The sequence below is a fragment of the Alosa alosa genome, chromosome 7, assembly GCF_017589495.1.
Source record: "Alosa alosa isolate M-15738 ecotype Scorff River chromosome 7, AALO_Geno_1.1, whole genome shotgun sequence".
NCBI lineage: Eukaryota > Metazoa > Chordata > Actinopteri > Clupeiformes > Clupeidae > Alosa > Alosa alosa.
The window spans coordinates 32,743,000-32,768,463 of NC_063195.1; the positions used below are offsets into that span (position 1 = coordinate 32,743,000).

Here is a 25,464-nt window from a genome sequence, read left to right on the forward strand (position 1 = left end):
CACACACACATCCGCACAGTCAAGTGCTACCTACTATATTTGTCCCTAAATGCTATTTTTACTCCTTCCTGGCAAAGCTAAACCTCACTTCCTGTTTGGACGTATGCTCTACCGTCTGGTGGCGTTGGTGTGTGGCATAACCGTGGCCATGCCAGCACAGTAGCTCTGGGCACCAGGCTGGCAGCCTCTGTGTGGGAACAGGAAGGGCACTGGGGGGCACTGACCGGGCAGGTTTCCGACGCAGGCCCTATAGGGTCATCATCGACCCGTGGGCGGTCAGCGCAGGTCGCGGGTGTGGAGACGTCAGTGGGAACTCGGCCCAGCAGAGGGGGGGTGGGCGCTCCATCAGTCCCTTGCAGAGGAGCCGATGTTAGGGGACAGGGGAACAGACTGTGTGTGTGTGTGTGTGTGTGTGTGTGCGTGTGTGGGTTTGTCTATTTACAGTTGTGTAGTTGCCTGTAATAGCAGTAGCCAGGGATGTCACTAGGATTGAAAGACAGGGGGGGCTAAGCCCCCAGGGTTGTAGGTAATTTGTGTGCATAGAGCATGCTGAACATTTTTCATTACACCTTAAAAGGGCTTCAGTGAATTGATATTAACAGGGACACCATGCCATTAGTATTCACTCTCGTAATATTGCTGATTATATTGCTAATTATGGGAATTACTCGGGAACGGCTTACTGAGAAGAATGCTTCATATTGTTGTGTCCGGTAAGGTCCGCTGTTTATTCTGATATATGGTTTACCATGCGTTGAGTGAAGCGTTCGTGAGATATACCATCGAGAGTAATGGGTGGAGATGGATGAAACGCTGTGAGCAGAATGGAAATATGATGAAAGTTCATGTATAGCCAACGTTAATTTCCTTGCGATTTCTCAACCATTTATCACAGCACCTACCCCAATGACGTCCCTGGCAGTAGCATATGTTTTCCGTATCTCTTGCCCTGTGGAAAAAAATCTCTCTCTTTATTTCTCATGCACCGTCTCTCTGCAGCTCTCCTCCTCTCTGAGTGCAGCCCCGCCCCCTCAGCCTCAGAGGAGGCGGAGCAGACGTCTGCATACCTTCCCTGGGTTCAGTTGCATAACGCCTGCCCTGCGTCCCTCCAAAGAGATGGGTGTCCTCTACCACCCCCTCTCCCTGCCAATGCAGCAAATATTCTCCCTCGCCCTGACTCTCTTTTCACTTCTCTCACTCTCACTCTCTCTGTCTCTGTCTCTCTCTCTCTCTCTCTCTCTCTCTCTCTCTCTCTCTCTCTCTCTCTCTCAGTCTCTCTGTGCTTCTTGTTTGAGTTTTTTTCTCCAGCAACACTCAACACCACACAAATCACTACAAAGTATATTATCTGCTGTCTGTACTGCCTTTGGTCGCTCTCTATATGTTCATCTACAGTCACAATCTTCTCACTAATAGAGAGAGGGAGAGAGAGATAGAGAGGGAGAGAGAGATAGAGATAGGGAGAGAGGGCGAAGAGGAGATGCACATGCTGATGAATGAAAAACATTTTATTTTACATTGTAAAAAATATGAAAACATTAGATAAATATATTTCACAAAATTGTAAAAAATAATCCTAAATTTAAAAAATGTACAGAATGACACTGAAATTAAATCCTTATTAGGAGAGTAGCCAACCGTACTAGCACTAGCAGCACGATATGTCCCAGAATGCCACAGAGCAGGAGACAGCCACTACTATTCTTTTCCTCTTTCTTTCCTTTAGTTTTTCTTTCTCCATTGTTGCTGTGTGTTAGTATTTGTGTTGGGGGAGGGGGTGGAGTGTGCGAGTGTGTTGGTGTGTGTGTGTGTGTGTGTGTGTGTGTGTGTGTGTGTGTGTGTGTGTGCAGTGTGTGTGTGTGTGTGTGTGTGTGTGTGTGTGTGTGTGTGTGTGTGTGTGTGTGAGTGTGTGTATGTGTGTGTGTTCTAATGTTCTATTATTTTTATTATTTTCCATAGTCTGTCAATTGTTGTTATTATTACTATTATTTGCTAATTCTCTTGATGTAATTACTGCTTTGGCAACACTTAGTCATGCCAATAAAGCTCATTGAATTGAATTGAATTGAACAGAGAGAGAGAAGGCATGACAAAAGTCAGTCTGATTTGGTGTGACCAATGGTTATGGAGCATCCTTTAAATCAGGAAACTCACTGAATTCCAGAAAAGCACTGTGACTTGTTTGAGTCTTTGTCTTCAGCAGCACTCACAGCACACACATCGCTACAAAGCATATGATCTCCTCCTCCTCGCTCTCTATCTGTTTTTCTCACGAGCAGAGAGAGAGAGAGACAGAGAGAGAAAAGACATGAAGAAAGTCAGCTACTGAAGACTCCTGGTTCTGGCGTTACCAATGGTGATGGAGCATCCTATTGAATCAGGGAAAGAACTGTGTTTGCTCTGTCTCATTTTGAATGTGTGAATGAGTGAGTGAGTGAGTGCATGCGTGACCAGGACAAGCTGCCCGTGCTCAGTCCCTCTCCCCCTGGACATGAGAGATGAGATGAGGTGAGATGCTCGACCTTCTCCTGTTCCCAGCCCACTGAAGTGGAGAGCCTCTTTGATGTTAACAGGCACTTTGATTCAGTCTTCCATTGTGTCTGCTGCTCCTCACCAAGCTTCATCTGATGCAGCTTCACATGAAAGAAGCCAGTGGAAATCAAGGCCAGTGATTTATTTGACTTATTTATTTATCTATCTATCTGTTTGTTTATGTGTTTATTTTCTTTATGCGCTGTATAAGAGGTCAAAGGTCACACTCATGTCAGGACTCAGGGGTTCGTGCTGTCTGTGCTCTGCTGGTGAACCCCACAGCTGTGCCGGCCTGCCCGCAAATGGAAGCGGCTGTCTGCCTCCCAGTCCGCACAGGAGAGATCAGGCTGTTATATGCCATGAGCGAATCCAGCCAATAGAGATCAAACATAAACATAGACTTCTTCAGGAAGGGATCTCGCCACGCTGCATCCAAATGTGCCAATCGATACACAACCGTTGAGGAAGAAAAAGTGAGAGAATAGCAGGAATAGCATGATTGGGCTCAGCCTACAGGATAAGCCCACACGCTTAAGAAATTCTGAAAGCAGACATTTTCCAGGCTGATTTCAAGATGCCTTTTTCTGAAAAGCTGCTGTTGGATACGGGACGCTGTGGGACTGAGTCATTAGGCTGAAGTGGGACTAGCTTTGTAACCGCGTTTTGGCAGCGGCGTGCGTGTGTGTGAAATGTGCTGCAGCAGCACATTTGGAAAAATGTTGAAAATGTCCACCCCGAGACAAACCCAGCCCGAGGACAGACCTGAAAGATAAAAGATGCTCCGCAGAGAGCGCGTGGTCCTGAATAAAGCAGAGTTGTTTTGGTTGCTAGGAGATTGGCAAGAGGAGGAGTTCCCGGGGCTGCCAGCTTGCAGGCCAGTCTCAGCGTGAGATGGAGTGCCCCCGCCTCAGAAATAAATTGCGTTCGTGGCGTGAGATGTATTGCCATCGAAGGAAGGGAAAAAAACTCGACGTGACAGTCTGAGACAGCCTGCAGGTGTGAGTCTCATGCCAAAAGCATGACAGTTGGCAACCCTGGGAGCGGTTATGTTTGGCCAATTGCTTGGAAATAAAGGAAGAGTGGAAAACTTGAGGCCTTAATTCAATCTTAAGTCCATCTTTCTCTCTCTCTCTCTCTCTCTCTCTCTCATATTCCCTTTTGTCTAGTGCCTTGGTTGTGTTATGTCATGTTTGTTTGGACGATCTTTAATCATCTGGCTTCTCGTTAATAAGTTTCTCAGTGTTGAATACTACTTCCACTCTGTGGCTCGGTGGAGCCGCTGCTGAATGCCTTTTGAAATCAATCCACTTTCAAGTGGCTGTTGATGATTGGGGTGAACCCACCATGATGTGAACACTCGCCCCCTAATTAACCTGTGGTGGCTGTCATGATGGCCTGCGGGAAACATTCCATTGAAAGGTGCTCTTTCTACCTATTTCTCTAGGTCCTCATCTGGCTTCCCTGCCTCTATTTGTGGTCAGTAATCTTTCTTTGCAAATACTTTTGTGGTCTCAAGGTATTTCAATGGTTCCTAATAAGATTAAGTGTGTGTGTGTGTGTGTGTGTGTGTGATTCTAAATGTTTGTGTTAGAGTCTACCAGACGTGCTTCATTAAGTAATGGAACTGTGGAAGTGAGGTGGCTCAGGAGAGACGGAAGATAATAAAATGTGAGATTTAGTGTGCGCACGCTAATGACAAAAGGAACAAGATGAACCATCTTTTGCTCTCAGAAGAAACTGTGCTGCTGGAGAGGTAACACCTGCACCTCTCCCTCTCTCCTGTCTCTCTCTCCCCTGTCTCACTCCTGTTTCCCTCTCCTCTGTCTCTCTCTCCCCTGTCTCACTCCTGTTTCTTTGAGCTCTGACTAATATTTCATACATTCTTGTCATGTCTCAGAATCCCCACAAAGGCTCACATCTCTCATGTCTTCTCTCTCTGTGCGTGCTCAGTCTTCACGTGTTGTCTGCCGGACTTCTGTGGGTTTGACTTCAACAGAGTGGCCATCGTGGCTGTGGATCTCTGGGAAAAATAGAATGGAACCATTCAAACTGTCCGTGGGAACGCAGCCAAGCAGCACAAACAGCAGAGCACAGTGTCCAGAGTGCACTCAACCTTAGACTGAACCTAGCTCTGATGACCCCTGCTGTATTCACATGGCTTCAGGAGATGTCACATGGTGTCCAGAGAAGTGTTCAGTCCAGTGTTCAGACTTCACCTGGAGGCTGGTCCAGAGAGGCCCCCCCCACACACACACACACACACATACACACACATACTGAAATCAAGGTGCAAAAGCTTGTACATCCAAACAGAATTGTTTTTTAGGAGCGCTGAGTAGAAAGGTGTTTCTTGTAAGTATTTGTATTCTTTCAAGTATATCTGGTCTCTCTCTTTTGCTCCCTGTTTTATCTGGCATTTCTCTCTCTCTCTCTCTCTCTCTCTCTCTCTCTCTCACTCGTTCACTCACACCATGCTTACACATCGTCGTTCTTTCATGTGGATTTCTACAAAGCGCTGGAGTCCCAGCATAACCCAGTGTGCGATGCAGAGGGGACAGCATGACTTTCTCTCGTGTTTATCGCCCCCCTCCTCCTCCTCCTCCTCCTCCTCCTCCTCTTCCTCCCTCTCTCTTGTTTCTGTTTGAAGTTGCACCTCAGCGAGGATTTGATGTTATTTCCCCTCCTTGAGTCCAATCCCGTGCTGTCTGGCGGATTTCGCTCAGGTGCTCTCTGCTTTCATTTCTCTTTGATAGTCTTCCTGTCTTTCCGAGCTTGCCAATCTCTCCTGACGTTCCCTCGCCGTTTCACTTTAAGATGCTGTTTTTTTCCGGCCGGGCGTCCGTCCACCGCGGTACGGACGACTTGAATAAATAAATGGGAGCCATGGGCCGTGGCCTGCACTGCAACCGTCCCCCCCCACCCCACACACACACACACACACACACACAGACACAAACCCCACACACACACACACGTGCTTGCTTCCATGTGCTTTTAAACAAAGTTGAGCTACTCACGCCCATCCCACCTGTGCCACCAAGCGGAGAACGTCCGTCATGAGTTTACCCGAGGTCATTTACTCTGGCTGATTTCAGTAGATCAAACACAGCTCAGTTGAAGGGGTGCATTGATTTCAGAGCTTATTCAGGAACAGATATGAGGCCCTGACCTGAAAGAAATAGACTGGCAATTTTTGTCAAGTGTATATAGACCTTATAATATACCAGTCAAGTGTATATAGACCTTACAATATAGACCATATAATAAGCTGAATTCCTAACAATGTTTGGCATTACCCCTTGTGCTTGTGTAACATTTGGCTCGCTATGCGGAGTTGAACGTGGCCCTCTGGTCTGCACAGACAGAAGATGAGGAGAAACCGAGCAAGGTCAACGTGGTGTTTGGTCACTGGCCCAGTGCTGCTGGTAAAAGCTACCGTTAGCTGCCTCTCTGCATCTCTTTCTGTGGCATTGCCGTGAGGGGGGGAGGGGTGTGAAGGTCACACCTGGTACTATCGGTTTCTCTGCCACGTCCTGTGAAGCACCCTCCCGCTCAGGTGAGTCTGAAGCACGCCTCTAATGTACATATGCTCACACACACACACACACACACCCCACGTCTCCCAAGCAGACACCTCCATAAGGCTGAGGTGTGAGAGCAGGCTGTCATGTGTGTTTGTGTGCGTGAGAGAGAGAGAGAAAAAGAGAGAGAGAGAGAGAGAGAGAAGAAGGAGAGTTGATGGAGGTGAAGAATGAGGATGGGCGGGGGAGTGGTGCTGCTGGCACAGATTCTGATTGACCTAATTATAGGCCGGCACTGCCAACCAATCAGAGAAGAATAGAGAGAGAGAGAGAGAGAGAGAGAGAGAGAGAGAACGTGGAAAGAGTGGTAGTAATGTGTGGCCTGTCACTCACCCCCCCTCTCTGACACTGCCAACTGGTTGGAGAAGGATGGAGAGAGAGAGAGAGAGAGAGAACATGGAAAGAGTGGTAGTAATGTGTGGCCTGTCACTCTCTGACACTGCAGGAGCAGAGATGCTGGTGGTAGGGGTGGGTGGGTGGGGTGGTGGGGGGTTGTTGGTCAGAGGGGAGCTGAATGGCAGATTCGGGCTAATTAAGGCTGCGGTGTCAGGTTGCACTAAGCCTCCCTGTGGATATGCTGTGTCTCTCTCTTACACACACACACACACACACACACACACACACACACACACAATACGCATTTTTGACAGACATACATAGTCTGGTTGTTCACATAGACTTCACAGCCATGAAACACACAAAACTGCACACTCAGACTCAGACACTGCTTGTTACTGCGTCACCCACTCGCCCAAAACTCCATTGATCAACATCCTGCTGAGTCGCTCCTGTTGGGGCAGAGGCCAGCGAACGTCCAGTATTACATGAGATGTACTGATGGTCATCATGTAGGCTGGTTCAGCCGCAGCGAGGGCACTTCCTCAACAGCAGAGGAGTTAGCAGCTAAAACAAAACAAGCAGAAACCAAAAGACAAAAAATAAACTTTTCACGTGTGCAGCCCTCGAGTTCTCAAACCCCAGCCAGCTCATTTGGGTCCAGCATATGCCTTGCTGTTCTTTACTTGAGTGGGATGCCGTGAGAATGCAAAACATTTTTTTGAAAATGCTTGGGTAGAGCTTGAGGGAGGTGGACTGCAGCTGGTCAGCGCCGAAAGAGAACGGCCGAGGAGCGGAGGCGTTCGGAGCAGTGTTCATCTGGCGGCCCGTGGGGATCAAAACAAACAAAAAGCCTCTTCTCTTACTGTAGCCCTGTTCCATCTGGGTTTATCACACAGCAAAATTAGAACCTAACCTCAAAATAAGCAGATGGGTTATTTAATGGACCTGTAAGAATACTAAAAATGTCTTCTACTCTTGATTGGTAAACTTCAATAGTTGGTATTTTACAGAAAATGAGGTCAAATCCTCATATTTATTTAATACTCTAATACATTTTGAATGTTTTTCTATTAAAAAGCATACATACATTATCAATCTGGTGCAAAGAACGTGACATACATCTGAGAGCATTTCTGCTTATTTGGCCAGGTTCCTGTACATCCGTTGTCCCTAGTCCTGAACTAGAAGAGAACTATTATTATTGGAGCTCTCCATTAGGGAAAACCCCTTTAGTCTAGGACTATGCTACATCCATGTATGTGAAACAGGTTCATTAACATATTTACACTGAGTGCAACATAGTATTTACGCTATTCTGTACTTCAGCCTTACTTCACTGATAGTCTCTACATTATACATCTATAGTGTTTTATTTTAAATGTCCGTTCAAGTCCCATAGGAATGACTTCATTGATTGCATGAAGCATCACCAGCAGGCCCATAGGATATTGCCTCCAAACTATATGTCATCATCATTATAGTCGCTATCATTCCAGCCCAGACTGTCTGCGCTCTTTCCCAGGACTCCCAGGGAGTCTTTGTGGCGTCTCATCCCTAATCAGATTGCAGGTGCTGCTGTAAAGATTAAAGGTGCAGTGTTGTTGGAGCAGCGTACGCGTTCGCTCAGTCTCCTCCACGGCCTCTAACACGTACCCTTCCGAGGCGCCTCCACGGCCTCTAACACGTTACGTACCCTTATAAGGCGCCTCCACGGCCTCTAACACGTACCCTTATAAGGCGCCTCCACGGCCTCTAACACGTACCCTTCTGAGGCGCCTCCACGGCCTCTAACACGTTACGTACCCTTATAAGGCGCCTCCACGGCCTCTAACTTACACGCCTCCCCTGCCTCTCTTATATAGGCTGGGGCCCACGGCCTCTAACACGCATTACCCTTATAAGGCATCCCGCGGCCTCCACGGCCTCTAACAAGGCGCATTCCCCTCTGAGGCCCTCCCACGGCCTCTAACACGTTACGTACCCTTATAAGGCGCCTCCACGGCCTCTAACACGTTACGTACCCTTATAAGGCGCCTCCACGGCCTCTAACACGTACGCACCCTTATAAGGCGCCTCCACGGCCTCTAACACGTTACGTACCCTTATAAGGCGCCTCCACGGCCTCTAACACGTACCCTTCTGAGGCGTATATATTTTCTGCTCGTGTGTTTGTTTGTGGTCGGAGGTTTTTTTTTCTCTCTCTCCTTCCGCCTCCTTGCATTTGTGTTTCCACAAGGGAGTTCCTCATAAATATAAGAAATGAGAGAGACGGTGAGAGAGAGAGAGAGAGAGAGAGAGAGAGAGAGAGAGACGGGGAGAGAGAGAGAGAGAGAGAGAGAGAGAGAGAGAGAGAGAGGAAAGAGTAGCTGTTCTGATACCCCGTGGTGCGACTGAAAGGGAAAAGTGTTCTCTGTCCCCCTTGTCTATTACTCATCTGCAGCGGTTGGCAGGGACACAGGCTGCTTATCTGCTGCAAAGTTAGCATGCGCTGAGAAGAAGGCGGTTTTTCGGGGAGACGGAGGCGGAATATGGATGTGTTTTCCTGCATTGTAAACACTTTTATATGGGACTCCTCCATTGCCTCTCTCTCTCTCTCTCTCTCTATTCCTGTTCTTGACTGACTCTCCAAACTCTTTCTACAATTCTTTCTATTTCTTCCATGAATTTTCAATTTCCCCCTCTCTTCTTATTATAACCTCTCTCACACATATTCACCACTTCCCCATAACCTCTGTTACACACACACACACACATGCACACACACACACACACACACACTCTCTCACACTCTCTCACACACACACACACACACACACACACACACACACACTCACACATACACACTATAGTTGTCATCTTATGCAATAGATAGTTCCAATTTCATTTTTCTTTCCCCAGCTCACATTGTAATGTTTTCATACTCCTGCATATCCCTCCCCTCTCTCTTTCTCTTTCTCTTTCTCTCTCTCTCTCTCTCTCTCTCTTTCTTTCTCTCTCTCTCTCTCTCTCTCTCTCTCTCTCTCTCTCTCTCTCTCTCTCTCTTTCCCTGCAGCCCAGACTGATTGCCCTGGACCCCAGTCTGAGAGGCTCAGGCCCGTCGACTGTGATCATTACTCAAGGATATGGGAATTCTATACGGCGCAGTCAGACACCAGGCACCACGGAACACTCACACAGTCAGGCAGCCAGGCATTAGAGAGGCTTGCTTTCCTCACAAACTTCACAGAGATATCTTTTAAAATTGCTGTGCATGTGAAATTCACTGATCAAATTACGTTGACTAATGGGGAGGCCTAACAGCAGCAGTAATCATTGTGTTGTATAAAGATACTGAGTGTATATATATATATATATATATATATATATATATATATATATATATATATATATATATATATATATATATATATATATTATATATATGCTCATTTGTGCTCATGGAATGGTGTGGAAGGATAGAGATATTGTTGCAGTTTGCTCTAGGAGTATTTCTCTTATTGCTTCATGAGCAGTTCCACAGCACACAGGGTGTTAGAAACAGTACTGTATGTAATGCAGAGCACTGGCATGGAGAGCCATCAGAAACTGCTCATGAAAACCATTAGTGTTGAGGCCATTAGAGTTTACACCATCCAGTCTACGCTCTAATGGGGCCCAGCATTTAATGAAAATTGGCAGAGTATTGGTTGAGTATTGGCTTTCAGAAGTGGTCTCTGGCTTCCCCTGAAGATGTCTCCTCTGAAGGCCATTCAGAAGTGGTCCCAGCAGCCAATGAATAAGCCCCGTCTCTGCCTCCCCTCACACTTGTCTGTCCCTGAAGGGGTTCTCATGTGCTCGGCGCCGGGCATGGCTAAGGCTGCGGTTCTGTGGTTCTGCGCGTGCAGCCTGTTCCCCCTCGACAGACGGAGCCTAATTTCCATGATGTCAGACATGAGGTAAGCGTTCCCCCTGGAGAGTCGGGGGGGAACCGGCAGCAGCGGTCCACCTGCTGGCACAGTATGCTCCCTCGCTCTGTCACTACATGGTACTCGCATGCACTCAGTCACATCCACTAACTCACACACACACACTCACACTCAGGTCGTATTACCTAACACACACACACACACACACACACACACACACACACACACACACACATATTAGCTAACATACACACACACACACACTCAGGTCATATTAGCTAACACACACACACACACACACACTCAGGTCATATTAGCTAACACACACATACACTCAGGTAATATTAGCTAATACACTTACACACAAACTCATACTGTATACACAGGCAACACACATATTATACACAAACTCATATACTGAACATATATGTCATGTAAGCCATTACAGTTTTTCTCGATCGTTTTGATACCTGTGCCAACTCTGAAATCACGTTCTCAAAACAGATAACACCCTTGTCTGAACAAAAGCACTCTGGACAAAATGACACATTTTGCTTGCAAAAGGCTGTTACTCTCTCAAAACACTTAAAACATGCAGCAAAAGCAAATCTTGCCTTCAAACACTACAACTTGTTGCCGATTCAAAAACACTCTTTAATCAATCATTACACACTAGACAACAAAATGCAAAATCTAGTTATCAAAATGAACAAAAACTATGAAAAGACAAAATGTACTGAATAAAAAAATAATGTATTAATTCCTCCCAAGATGTAACTGCCATTGACATGTAAGACATACAGTAAATACCTAGCAAGATACAGTAAATGTCATTGAACTACAACTTGTAATTTTTCATCGAAATATACCTACAGTAAACACCTTTTGTACTGTTTTCTCCACCAAATAGGCAATACAGTACTTTGTCTAAATGTGCATTAGTGTAGATCCATAGGCCTTGCAAATAGCAAAACAGAACAGACATCTCTTATACAACCCCAAAACAGAAAAAGTTGGGACGTTGTGTAAAATGTGAATAAAAACAGAATGTAATAATCTGCAACTTTCTTAAACTCATATCTCGTTGCAAAAAGGACACAGACAACATATCAAATGTTGAAAATAAAAAAATTGACCATTTCATGGAAAATTTATGTTCATTTCGAATTTGATACCAGCAACATGTTTCAAAAAAAGTTGGGAGGGGGCTAACAAAATGCTAGAAAAGTTGTGTAATGATAAAGAAAACAAAAGGAGGAATATTTCACAACTAATTAAGGTAACTGGCAACACGATTGGATATGAAAAAGAGCATCCCAGAGAGGCAGGGTCCCTTAGAAGTAAAGTTGTAGGGGTATTCTTCACTCTGTGTAAACCTGTGTGCACAAATGATGAAACAATGTATTTTTAATGTTTCTTAAGATGCAATTGTGAAGTATTTGGGGAGTTCATCATCTACAGGACATAATATTATTAAAACATTCAGAGAATCCAGAGAAATCTTAGCAAACAAGGGAAAGAGCTGAAAAACAAATTGGATGGCCATGGTCTTTTGGACCTCAGATGGCACTGCATCAACACCAGACCTGTTTCCAGACCTGTCATTGTTGGGGCTCAGGAAAACCTCTGATAACTATTGTTTATATGTGCACAATTTGATACTCAATTCAAAAACTGCAGCCAAGATTGTAACAGTCAAAACAGCCAACATTGTATTGAGACATGATACAGAAAATACCACCATCTTATCTGGGCCTAAAATGGACTGAGGTAACATGGAAAAAGGCCCTGTGTTTATACCAATCAAAATTTGCCATTTTTTTTGAAAATCATGGACTCATCTGGGCTAAAGAGGAGAGGGCCTATTCAAGTATCCAACCTATCCAACTTGTTTTAGTGTTCAGTTCAAAACCCAACATCTATAATGCTGTGGAGGAGCATTAGTGCCTACAGCATGGTCATCTTGCACATTTGGCAAAGCACACTCAATTCTGAATGATGTATACAGGTTTTGAGCAACATATACTCCCATCCAGACAATGTATTTTCCAGGGAAGACCTTGAATATTTCAGGAAAACAATGCCAAAATTAATTCTGCACATATTTAAATAGTATTTCTCCACAGAGGAAGAGTCCAGGTGCTAAAATGGCCTGTCTGCAGTCCAGATTTGTCTAATTAGGTGCATAATGGAATGACTAAGAATACCACATGCTGTTGAGCAACTGAAATCCTATCGGGACGACGGGGAGTAATGGGACAACATTTCACTCTCAAAACTCTAGAAACTGGCCTCCTCCCCTGAATTTCCCCTTGGGGATCAATAAAGTATCTATCTATCTATCTATCTATCTATCTATCTATCTCTATCTATCTATCTTTCAGTTCCTAAACATTTACAATATTTTGTTACTGTAATTGAAGAGTTGAAGCAGCTCAAAATGAGCATTTTTGCTATGTCTGTTCCATGACTTTCTCATTTTTCTGGTATCAGAAAAAAACTGTGAAAAGAAAAAATGTACTGAATAAAAAATAATTCATTCATTCCTCCCAAGATGTAACTGTCATTGATGTGTAAGTCATACAGCAAACACCTAGCAAGATACTGTAAATTTCATTGAACTACAACTTTCATCAAAATAAACCTACAGTATACACTTTTTGTACGGTTTTCTCCACCAAATAGGCAATACAGTACTTTGTCTAAATGTGCATTATTACTTGCAAATAGCAACACAAAACAGACATCTCTTATGTAAAATGAATAATTGCTGATTGAAGAATTGTGCAAAGGAGTTTCACACAGGTGTATCAGAGATTCAGACTTATGCAAGGAATCTATACCACCTGTGAAAAGATGTTTTCCTTTTGGTTTAGCATGGGAAAACCAATAGAGTTTGGGGCTTTTGAATGACACCTGTGCTAACTGTTTTGCAAAAGGGTGTGAGAAATGTGTGAACCCAATGAAAATGTGTGAACACATTCGCAAGAGATTACTTCTGCTGTGCAAAGACAGTAGTCATGAAGACCAAGTGGGTTCCTGTTTACTTAAGCAGGTAAAAGCAATCGAGAAAAAACCAAAATGTAGGGTCTGGCCACTCACCGTTCGCAGTGCTCAGTCCGAGGGGCGGATAATCGGTTGTCTTTCAAATTCCCTCTGCACGCAATAGGACAGCGGCAGCGCTATGAGTCCCATGCATTTCCCACCAGCGGAGCTAGTTGGCTAGTTCAAACGTTTGCCATCTTATTTGTTTTCAAGTAGCAGGGAATTCAAGCCAAACCGTTGCAACTTTGCCATCAATAGAGATTCAGACTTATGCAAGGAATCTATACCACCTGTGAAAAGATGTTTTCCTTTGGTTTAGCATGGGAAAACCAATAGAGTTTGGGGCTTTTGAATGACACCTGTGCTAACTGTTTTGCAAAAAGGGTGTGAGAAATGTGTGAACCCAATGAAAATGTGTGAACACATTCGCAAGAGATTACTTCTGCTGTGCAAAGACAGTAGTCATGAAGACCAAGTGGGTTCCTGTTTACTTAAGCAGGTAAAAGCAATCGAGAAAAACTGTAAAATGTAGGGTCTGGCCACTCACCGTTCGCAGTGCTCAGTCCGAGGGGCGGGATAATCGGTTGTCTTTCAAATTCCCTCTGCACGCAATAGGACAGCGGCAGCGCTATGAGTCCCATGCATTTCCCACCAGCGGAGCTAGTTGGCTAGTTCAAACGTTTGCCATCTTATTTGTTTTCAAGTAGCAGGGAATTCAAGCCAAACCGTTGCAACTTTGCCATCAATCATTATGTTAAGCCCACCTAACGACTCTATACACAATTTCATTGGCCTGATTAAGTTTCGATTTCTGGAGCTCACAAGCCAACGGAGAGTTCCTAGACTAGCCCTGGCTAGGGGCGCGTCTAGATTTCTAGGCTAAGAGATTCAGACTTATGCAAGAAATCTATACCACCTGTGAAAATATGTTTTCCTTTTGTTTAGCATGGGAAAACCAATAGAGTTTGGGGCTTTTGAATGACACCTGTGTTAACTGTTTTGCAAAAGGGTGTGAGAAATGTGTGAACCCAATGAAAATGTGTGAACACATTCGCAAGAGATGACTTCTGCTGTGCAAAGAAAGTAGCCATGAAGACCAAGTGGATTCCAGTTTACTTAAGCAGGTAAAAGCAATCGAGAAAAACTGTAATGTATATTTACATGTGCTGACGCATGAAGTGCATATGCATATGCATATGCATATGCATTTGCATATGGATACATTCTAATACTACACACACATATGCATAGTTCTGGAAAAAAATAAGAGACCACTGCACATTTTTCTGATGTCATCCTACAGTTGCTGAGTGACATTCAAATGAGTTGACGGTCATATTCAAATCTGCAATGGTCTCTTAATTTTAAATTTTGGCCGTCAACTCATTCCAATGTCCATCAGCAACCGTAGGATGACATCAGAAAGATGTGCAGTGGTCTCTTATTTTTTCCAGAGCTGTATATGGTTCCCATTACATACTGTACATACATACATACATTCTCCAGCTCTGTCATCTCTTTATCTTCCTCTGTTTGCTTCTTGCTCTGTCTCCCTCTCCCTCCCTCTGTCTCTCTCTCTCTCTCATCATCATCCTTCTCCTCCTCCTCCAATCCCAAACAGCGCTGGATCATCTCCAGCATCTCCCGGGCTTCCCAGCCCACTCTCCCCACGCTCCCATAATGCCTCCCTCACCTCCCATCTCAGGCCCTCTTCCTGTCTCCGCCACTGCAACTTCCTGTTCATCAGGCTCGCTCATGCATCTTTCATGCGAGGGCTGCGGGAGAGTGCTGCTGGGCTCTCATCAATGATTCACCGCAGACGAGGATTCTGGGAAAAGAGGGGGGGGCTCACTGCAGGGCGCATGACCCACACAGCTGTTCCTCCTCTGGGGCCAGCTTGGCACAGGGGAGATGGAGAGGGGTCTGGGGATCTGCATGGCACTCTCGTTGATGCCATCATAACCATTCATGCCAGCAGAGAGTGAATGGAAAGCCAGGAAATGGCAGCCAAGTGCTTACGCAACCCGTCCACACCTCCGAGTTCTCCTCGCGGCTCTTACCGCTGCAGCTCTCAGTAGGATGCATGCTCTGCCCTCTGACCTGTCAGAAGGAAATCACTGTGAGTGTTTACCAGTAGTCAATAAGTAATGCTTCCGACTGGAAGCTTCAGGAAGAGTGTTTTCTAGACATGCCTCCTGTTCCTCGTTCCCACAGGAAATTTAAAACTCCACTTACCTCTTCCACAGTGGTGTTTGAAACAGACTCATCTTGGCCTCCCAAATCATTAATTCCCGTATTGCCTGGTTGCAAACACATGGCTTAGGCTAGTTTGTTAAGATCTCTTAACCACTCTGTATAAGGAGTTTCAGCACCCTGGACAGCTACTCTAAGGATAAATGCTTTCTGTGTAGGTCTCAATGATGGCATGTCCGTGCAGTTCTAAAGAAGAAATACATGCAACTGCACCCTTGCCTCTGTGTGTCATTATTGACAATGGTGTGTGGCACCATGCTATGGGCGAGCATCAGCATTACTGTGTTCTGTGTCAGACGTTAAGTGATTGATGGCTTGAGTCACTGACACCAACAAGAGTCTTTGGTTCGGGTCACTATGGACATTTTCTCACTCCCTGATGACACTTACGCATGTGTTGCAACATTTCCAATGCATCTCTCTTGTTGAGACAGTGACCCTGGTGATGCAATCACACCGCCATCTCACAACCCGACTCTGCATAGGATGACCTCATTTATGTTTTACAGCTAGCAGTCGCTACGCTAACTCATTATCCGACATGCATCTGGCCCAGGAGCCTACAGGGGGCTAGTCATCACAGGCCATGAACACAGCTCACACAGCCTCTGAGACTGAACTCTGTGAGAGAGAGAGAAAGGGAGAGTTCCCTCTCTCCCTTTGACAGTTGAAGCAGCGCATCTTGGCTTGGTGTGCTCCAGTTTTGGCCCCTCAGCTTTAAATGCCTTTCTCTCTGTGGTGAGTCGCTAATTCTTTGCATTGAGTGAAATGCCCACAGATCCACTCGCCTGAAACATGTGATATTGTAAATCATAAGCAAGACTTGCACAAAAGCGAGTCTAGGCATGTGCATATGTGTATCTGAACCCATTACTCATGCCAGTTGTCCGTTTGCCCCATATAATGTATATTGTATTGTATATGTAATTTATGTATGTGCTTTATTTCTATATTATACAGTGTGTATAACAGCCCTTTGTGGATACTATTAATCATCTTGGTTATTGGCTTGGTTTATTGTCTTGGTTGGTTGTTTTTGAGTTCAGGAGTATCAGGGTCGTATTCAAAAGCAAATGCTGTGTATGCTGAGGAGACACTGCTTGAGAAACATGGGAGGAAAATAAATGTTGGTCTGCCTCTAGTAGTCTGATTGTATGGCGGTTTTGTACACCCTTGAGTAGCCAAATTCATCTGTTTCTTAATGCACTGTGGTGAATTATTCATTCTTGTGTGCACACGTGTTTGGAACATTATTGCCTTTCCTCTAGGTATAAAAACAGTGTGTGTGTGTGTGTGTGTGTGTGTGTGTGTGTTTGGCATTTGTTGTTGTGTGTATGTGTGTGTGTGTGTGTGTGTGTGTGTGTGTGTGTGGCATTTGTTGTTGTTGTTGTGTGTATGTGTGTGTGTGTGTGTGTGTGTGTGTGTGTGTGTGTGTGTATGTGTTGGCATTTGTTGTTGTTGTTGTGTGTATGTATGTGTGTGTGTGTGTGTGTGTGTGTGTGTGTGCATATGTATGTGTGTGTTGGTATTTGTGTATGGGTATATATATTTTCTATATTTGTGTGTGTGTGTGTGTGTATATGTGTGTGTTTGTAGTTATGTGCCATTAAATTTCATTAGGTTCCATATGTTTCATATGCATATGACAAACACTGGCCCTCAGGCCCCCATTACTGAGTGTTACTGATGGCCTGAGCACCTGGTGATGTGTAGTGCACCTGCTCACTGCCAAGAGGCGACTAAATCAACTGAGCCTTGTTTGTCTTTATTCCGTTTCTTGTTCTTTTGATTGCTTAGATCTCAAGACTGAGCTTGGGTTTTTTATCTAGTTTATCTTTATCACATTCGGTGCAAAATTAAAATCTAAAAATAGCTTGGTTGAAACTGATACTACAGGTTGGTTAGAAAAGCTTTGTTCACCTAGCTGAAGAGAGCTTCAAAAACGCATGATGCATAAAAGGTTCGGGCGGTTCTTCTGTAGTACAGCATGACCTAAAAATCTCCTCTATGAGCAGGTGTTGTGTTTTTTTGTTTGTTTGTTTATTAAGATATGAGTGTTGTTTTCATCTAGAGCCACGTGTCTCAGTCATGCCCCCATCCCCTCCAGGAAGAGTTGGAGAATGGAGTATAGACTGCAGAGTGGCAGCTCCACATCCTGAAAGTTGACACGAGGACACTGCGGTGACCTTGAGTCTGTGACAGCTTTCAGACGCTTCGTTCTTCTGATGGAGGTACATCAAATAACCAATCTGTAAGCCTTACATGATAATAAATGACAGCCAGAGACATTATTTGCAAATACTGCATGTCGATGACATAATGGTAAATAATGTCACTGGATATAACGTTGTGTAGCTCTCAAATGGCCATTGATCTAAATGCCTTTTGTTATTCTTAAATTTGAAGTGCTCTACCTCGGTCTTATCTGTGTTGTCGGCACTTTAAATTCACTGTGAGGTTTCGTCATATAGAGTAGACAGTTGCTAATGCAAACCAGTGCATTGTGAATGATGGCCACCGTGCTGAGCAAGGCCTTATGGAAGCATCCTGAGTCAGAACTGCAAAGTGCTCCGCTCCACCACAGCGTTTTGCTTAAGCGGCATTATGCTAACAAGGCATTAGCTGGCGTAGTAAGCAGCAGCCAGGTGATTATGACATCACAGCCATTGACTGGCATTCTGTTGTGGCCACACGGTGATGTTCATTGGTGGGTGGGCCCATGGAGTGGTGTAGATATGGCACGCCCCCCAAACATGGCGCACACACAGCACGTTAAGACCGGCGTTACAACCATCCATCTATTGGCTACAGTCAGCTGACCTAAATGATGGTGACACAGATTGTTCTGCAGAATAAAAACAGAGAGAGAGAGAGAGAGAGGGGGGGAGGGAGAGAGAGGGAGAGAGAGAGAGAGCATAGGACCAGTGCCGATTAAATTCCATATTATGACCTTGAGGCCTTTCATTATGGGCTTTGGCCTCTTGTGTAACCCTTGGACACTGAAGATGGACCATAGACTGACAAGGTCACAATTGTCATTTCCGAATCGCCAATCGCCACACTCACTAGATGTAACAGTGAACTCCAATGTCAAGTTTAATCTGCCCCATGTAACACGATGGGGATCTAAACAAGCCTAAGAGTACCACTGCACTGCCACTCAGTGCAACATGACATCTTGGCCCCTAGAATAAGAAAACAGCAACATGTCTGAGGAGAGCTGCAGGGCAGCGGTTGCTTTAGAGGCAGAGAGAGAGAGAGAGAGAGAGAGATGTAATGTATGATGCATGATGTTTTGTTTTCTGTCTTTACACACTACTACGTACATGTATGCTTTGGCAATACAATTTTTTGTTATGCCAATAAAGCTCAATTGAATTGAATTGAGAGAGAGAGAGAGAGAGACAGAGAGAAAGAGAGAGAGACAGAGAGAGATGCTGTAAACATTATTAGTCAGGGAGGTAGCTGCACCACATCACTGCACCATGTCTCACACAAACAAACTGGGCTGGCTGCTAACTGTTTGCATGATGTATGAGTGGTGCGAGAGCATTGCGTCTGTCGTCCTCGTTGTTGTTGGCCGGTTGTCTGATGATCAGAGAGAGAGGGATATGACGAGGCGTTTTCCTGCTCCCTCTGCGGTGTCATCATCCTCATCAATAGCAGCCGCCGCAGCAACAGTGGCGATGCAGCACACGGAGAGCGCTCCCTCCGTCACTCACACAGGCACAACAAAAGAGCCGCCACTGGCGCGTAATTCCGCAGTCAGCGAGAAGGGGGTCAGCACCGTCCACCTTCCTGACACAGAAACACACCGTCGCATCTCCTCGCCACAGCGGTGCAGAGGAACACAGACGTGCTCCACGCGTTTCCACAGCAATGCCCTTTGACCTTCAGATGAGTTGTGCAGCCAGCCACCTGTCTGTCATAAGAAGGTCCTCTACCAAAACTGACAAAACTGAATTTTTTTCCTCTTTGTGTCTTTGTTTTTTTTTGTTTTTAAATCTGTTTTCACTTCCTTATTCACTCACATACAGCACATACACACTTTATCTGTCTGATGTAAAGGCCTGGTGTATGCTCAATGAATCCAGGAATAAAAGATATTATGTATCACAATTTTATTACAAAAATTAGATCTTTTTATCTTTTCAGTGGTGCCATGCTTTGAGCATATAACAATACGGTAAAAAAGACCCGACCTGGAAGGATAGTAAAAGCAGTTGTCGACGATGCTGTTGCAGCATTTTGTCAGTCATGCTGTTACTACACAGAGAACATTCCTAATACAGTGTACAAACACTTGCCAATACACATCATGTCCTTTAACAAATCGCCGCTAAGTACATTGAATAGAGTTACGACAATTTCTCTCTCAAAGAAAGTAAATCATACATAGAATTATGCAAATGAAAAATGAAAATGTGCTGAATATCTGTACCAGTCCAAGGCACCCAGGCTTGTAGCATGTTGGCAATTTTAGACATTCTTACAGAAACACGTTGAAGCAGACAACGAGAACAAGTAAAGTAGGTGCAACCCGTCATTGCATCGTCCTTCATCCTCTGGCGTCTACCACGCAAGACAGTCACAGTGCAAGTGGCATGTACTGAACTCTTCTGTGTGTTTGTAATTCGTGTGCTATGTTTTCATGTGCTATTTTGTGTGCTATGTTCACTCTTTTGCGAGACTATATTCTGTGCATTGCATGTTGTGGAACTGTTGCAAGGTGTCTCTATAGTGACTGGCTTTAGGCTCTAGCCTAATGGGACTCTGCTGCTGGAACTGATGGTGTAATTGGGAGTACTGAGGTGATAGGCTTTTGGCATTGTCGCTGTAGCCAATGACTAGCTGTTGAGCTTGGGTGTGGCTTCACCTGTCCACCTGGAACACGATTTCCTCTGGGTTGTAATGCTGGAGCCAATCAAGGGAGTCCAAATACCCTTTCTTGCTGCCAGTATGGGGAGGACCAGACTAGGAGAGGAGCACCAAGGGGGGGCATCTGACCGCTATTCCCTTTGGCTGTTTCTAAGGACCGGTTCCCTTTTGTTTCCAGAGCCAAACGAGGAGGCCAAGGGGCTTGTTTGACTCCAGAGGGCTCGACAGCTGAGACTGGATCTGACCTTGTGGTGTTCTCATTTTCCTGGTCAGCAGAAGGGAGCTGACCAGGATGGACCTAGGACTGGGGGCAGGTGGCACAGGTTGTGCTGCCTTTGTCTGGTGGGGACTGGTGGGCTAATGCCACTTTAGTGTGCTTATGCAGCTGTGTTGCTGTGCTCAATTAAGTTTGATGTGTTCTTACATCTACTGGGGTTCTTGCACGGATCTCACTTGTGTGCTCCTGGGTTTTATCGTAGCTTTCTCACCTTAGTATCCAGAGAATCATCTGTAGGGTGCTGTGCTGTCCTGCCTACCACCTTGGCCAAGTCTTTGTATTAATAAACGAATTTATGAACATATCTGTCTACTGTGGTGCAATTTGGGAGGTCTAACCAGTTCGCGAGTTGTAGCCCCCCCACGACACAAGTTCCGGAGAGGTTGGGGTGCCATTAAGTGCAGTAATGAAACTCTTTGTAATCTTTCTCAGATACTGTCCTTTGGACTGTCGGCTTTGATCTCTGAATCAAGAAGGAGGCGATGATTTCCGCACTGTCTTGAGATATTGTCCAACGTACAGTAAGGCTTAAGATGCCCAGCTGCCGGTCCAAGAAAAAAAAAAGCGAAACCAAAGCTTGAGTGCGCTTGCAAAAAAATAAAACGAACTCCGAATCAAAAAGTAATCAATACCAACACTGTCTCACTGAGGTTTCCAAGACATATGACAGGAAAATATATTTTTTTCAAGACCAAAAACGTTTGTTTGTTTTGCACATAAATACTTAATTATGTATAGAAATCCCAGCTTTTCGCTTACCTTTTTAAATCAATGTTAAGTTTTGTTCTTTTTTTTATCAACGTCAAATGAAGACAAGAAAGACAAGCTCAGAAACACGTATCTCGTACTGGCGTTTTCTGTTTGCCGTAGTGCAGTTCAGTTGAGTTGACGACAAGGCTCAAACGGCCATTTCGTTGTTCCACCGAATACTTCGATTTTGGCCTCCGACCATGCAAAGACGCTTCCCACCTGCGCTCTGTTGTTGCAGGTGGCCAGGTTGTAAATCTCTCCCGTTGACAGCTTACGGTCCCACACGTTAAAATTGGCCAGCTCCCCAACAAAAGCTTGTGTTGCATCGAAGCCTCCTCCCAGTGAATCCTACGAGGTCCAAAAAATACAGAAAGAGTCAGTTAGGCATCCGTATTAAAGAATCATTCCAAGTCAGCCGTCACCATGTCATCATTATACGTTTGATTTTACATAGATTAGTAGTCTATACATACAGGTGCAAAGCATGTTTCATTCTTCTATATCATTGTAGGGTAATGTATCGTCCCAGACGCATATAATGAGCGTTGAGCTTTTTCTGCTAGGGGATAGATAGGCTACACCACTAGGTCAAGTTATCGCAGTTTTCCTTTGCTTAAAATCCTCAATTAGATTGCCAGGTTATCTGACAGCCGCTTCAAGGTCTAAATGATCTAATTACGCAGCGCGAAAAGCGCACGTTCTGAACATGAATATAATACCCTGCCCTTGGGTATCCGTTATCAGATGTCAGCGTTCAGAAATAACGTTTCACATTAGGCTAAAGACACACTGACATTTTATATACAGTAATCAGATTCGGGAGGAAAGAACGTATCCTGGAGCAATGTTAGATATCATGGTAAAGATATTCACTCTCGCCATCTCTCACCTGCTCCTGTCCTAGAACAAGCACTCCATCCGGTTTGATGGGGTGGTAAGGGGCCAGGTTTTCTCCGTTGCCACGCAGCACCCCGTCCTGGAAGGCTTCCCACACTCCGTCTCTTGTAGTCCAGGTGACACAGATGTGATGCCACTTGTCATCGTTAATTTGAAAAGGTAGTTTTGCCACCTGCATTAGAAAAGGTGTTTGGTGTGGTTAGTGGGGTACTATGGTTAGCATGCTACACGTTCAAACGTGCAATAATATCTCTTTAAGGCTGGCCTTTAATGTCCTTTTCAATGTATAGACATTTCGCAGTGATTACCTTGTCATTGATGAGAATTTCCATAGGGTTATTGCCCCACTCAATTAAAACCAGCTCGTTGGCCTGCCCCGGGACCGCGTAGGAGAATGGAGTGCCAACGCCTGGCGACGCACTGGATTTGATCCACATGCATAGGGTGAATGCATACATCTCCGGCAAACTTTTCTTGACCTTCGCATACATGTAGTTGGTTCGGAGAGGGAAATTGAGTTGGAACTTGTCCAGTGGTCTGTTGCCTTTTGGACCTGCAATCAGTGGTGAAAACGTACAAGTCTGTCAAGCAAAATTGCTTATGAGTTGTGGCTCACAGATTTCTGTGCATGGTTTATTATCCACCAGGAATATGGCAGTCCAGTACCATGCTCTCAAATCACGGTCAAGTTTAAACTACCCCCCACACACACACACACACACGCACACACTGATAGATAATAAGGTTATAGGCGGCAGCAGCAGACGAGAGAGCGCGCGCTGATCCTCTTTTCTCCCTTGCTTTCTGCATTCCTGAAAACATCATGCTTGCCTATGAGTGCAAATAAACAGCGCGTGAACGGATCCACGAACTAACTTCCATCGTCCGCCCAGTGCTCTCAGTTTTAGAATACTGTGAAATACATCCTGAGATTAAAATAAATATTGGCCAAAAAACGTCAAGGCTGGCTTTGTCCGTGGCGTTTGGTATGTATATCAAATCCGCGAGAGAGTTAATGTGAGGAGAAATATGCAAAGCAATGCAGCTCCCCTCCCCAACCGCACAGTGTCCGCTGCGACATCGCGATGGGGCAAACATGCCTATAACTTTCGACATAACATATTGCATTACCATTTTAGAATTGTTCTTGCTAATATTGTAGTTTTAAAAGTAGGTTACACAGCCAACCCATAAGATATTACGCATAAATACAATTAGCGATGCCGATGATAACTATGCTATTTGTACTGGGACATGATGCTTTTGCTCTGAACACATTTCGTTGGCTTTGAAATGACTCTCTCCACCGCTTCTGAGTACTCACTTTTTTCCAGATCTGTAATTCTGTGGTGGATGGAGGTAAGAGTGGACTCTACTCTGTTGCGCTGGTCCGTTTCATTCCTCTGGCCAGTTTTGCCCTCTTCCAGTGTGTTGACCCGGGACAGGACCTGCTTTTCCATGTCGTCTATTTTGTTCTGGAGCAGGTCTTTCAGACTGTTCGTCTGCGCTGTGCTGTTAATTCTGCTGTATTGCTGAGGGATACAAAGAAGATGCGTTCAGAGGATGAGACGAATTAAGGAAAGGTTGTAACCCTCAATAAATAAACACTATTAACACGTGCAAGGTTGCTCCGAGGCTAACGCCAGATTAGCGCCTTTAGGGCTTACTGTCTTGGGTTGCTTACAAACATTTGCATTAAGTCACTAAATTTACCAACCATGAGGCCATCCGCTCATATTGATCTGCGAGGTTCTACCAGACTGAAAAAACCCTTTACTTTCTACTGCTAGGATAGCTTTGCATAATTGCGGCAGTAGTCGGAAGATAAGTGGCATTCAATATATGACCATCCTTGTCATGCTGCATGTGTTGAGCCAGAGAATAAAATCACTCAGCGTAGCAGACGATGAGAGAACAGCTTCCAATGCAACGTACAATAAACTTAAATACATACCTCCAAGTTCTCCAGTCTCTGTTTAAGGGTTTGCAACGTCTGCCCCAGTTGGGCCAATGTATCGGACGGACCCCGTGATACATCCCCCATAGTATTTTTAGAGCCTGGTTCTTTTCTCCTGCCCCCTACTCCGGGCTCCGGGAGATTCTGACTCTCACACCGAGTCAACTTGGACGTTAGTTCCCTGATCGTCTCTTTTTGGTTCATGATAATCTCTTTTTGCTGAAGTACGGTTTCTCTCAACTGCATGACGGTGGTCTTCAGATCCTCTGCGGGGCCACTGTTCTGCATAGTGGCTGCGCACAAGTCCATATCCTTGGGAACCGATGTGCAGATGAACTGCGTCTGTCCGAAATCTTGCGTAGACCCCTCCAGAAGTACCAAAGAAAGTAAAAACAATCTCCAAGACATCCCCTCCATAATGAATTCAATCTTAAATTCTTGTTCAATCCCCTTGTCTGACTTATCTTTCTCGTTCAGCGAAATGCGCATAGGAGTTGCTTGTCCGTTTCAGCACCATGGAGCTGTCCACTGAAACTATGGCTCTCTATGCTGCGCGTGTCCGCATTTATAGAGCTCAGCAAGAGTAGCGCGGGCTCGCTGCATCATTCCAGGGAGGAAGTAAGTCCTCGCCGTTTAGTCGTGCACGCCCTCCTTCTTAAGGTAGTGCACGATGTGTCTGTAGATAGCGGAAGTTGACCGTATCGACAATCATTTATGTAATAGTGTTGCATTGCTGCCTGAACAGAACAATGCAATCTAGACTGTACATATCCTGATTTATTGTAGACAATTATTATTTAAATTACTAATGTAAAAAATAACCTAATCAAAAATATGCACCTCTGACATGTGAAGCTCAATCTTACATCTGATAAGGTAGATCTAATAAGACTATAGAAAACCACATTTTGACCAGGTTGGTCTTTGAAAAATGGTCATTGATTTTTTTGTGTGTTGATCAGATAACATTCATCTATCCTAGTGGTGTCTGCCATGGGAAATACAAAGAAATATGTTTACTTTAAAACCAATGAAGCGTGTCTACCTTAA

The 25,464-nt window shown here is 44.8% G+C and overlaps 1 protein-coding gene across 1 annotated transcript; it reads right to left on the reverse strand.

Annotated features, from left to right (window-relative positions):
• Window positions 1-19,761: 19,761 nt before the first annotated feature.
• On the reverse strand, window positions 19,762-24,966 carry LOC125298592 (neuronal pentraxin-1-like). Its single transcript, XM_048249374.1, has 5 exons — window positions 24,412-24,966; window positions 23,782-23,989; window positions 22,766-23,010; window positions 22,450-22,629; window positions 19,762-21,908 (listed from the first exon to the last, which is right to left on the reverse strand). Exons 1-5 carry the CDS (start codon window positions 24,901-24,903, stop codon window positions 21,687-21,689), a joined length of 1,347 nt encoding a protein of 448 aa, XP_048105331.1. The 5' UTR covers window positions 24,904-24,966; the 3' UTR covers window positions 19,762-21,686.
• Window positions 24,967-25,464: the final 498 nt, after the last annotated feature.

Coding starts and splice junctions, on each gene's coding strand:
- LOC125298592 (XM_048249374.1), bottom strand. CDS start 24,903: ATGCGCATTTCGCTGAACGAGAAAGATAAGTCAGACAAGGGGATTGAA. Junction 23,990..24,411: donor AGAGACTGGAGAACTTGGAG/GTATGTATTTAA, acceptor TGTATCCCTCAG/CAATACAGCAGAATTAACAG. Junction 21,909..22,449: donor TTGTTCTAGGACAGGAGCAG/GTGAGAGATGGC, acceptor TGGACCTCGTAG/GATTCACTGGGAGGAGGCTT.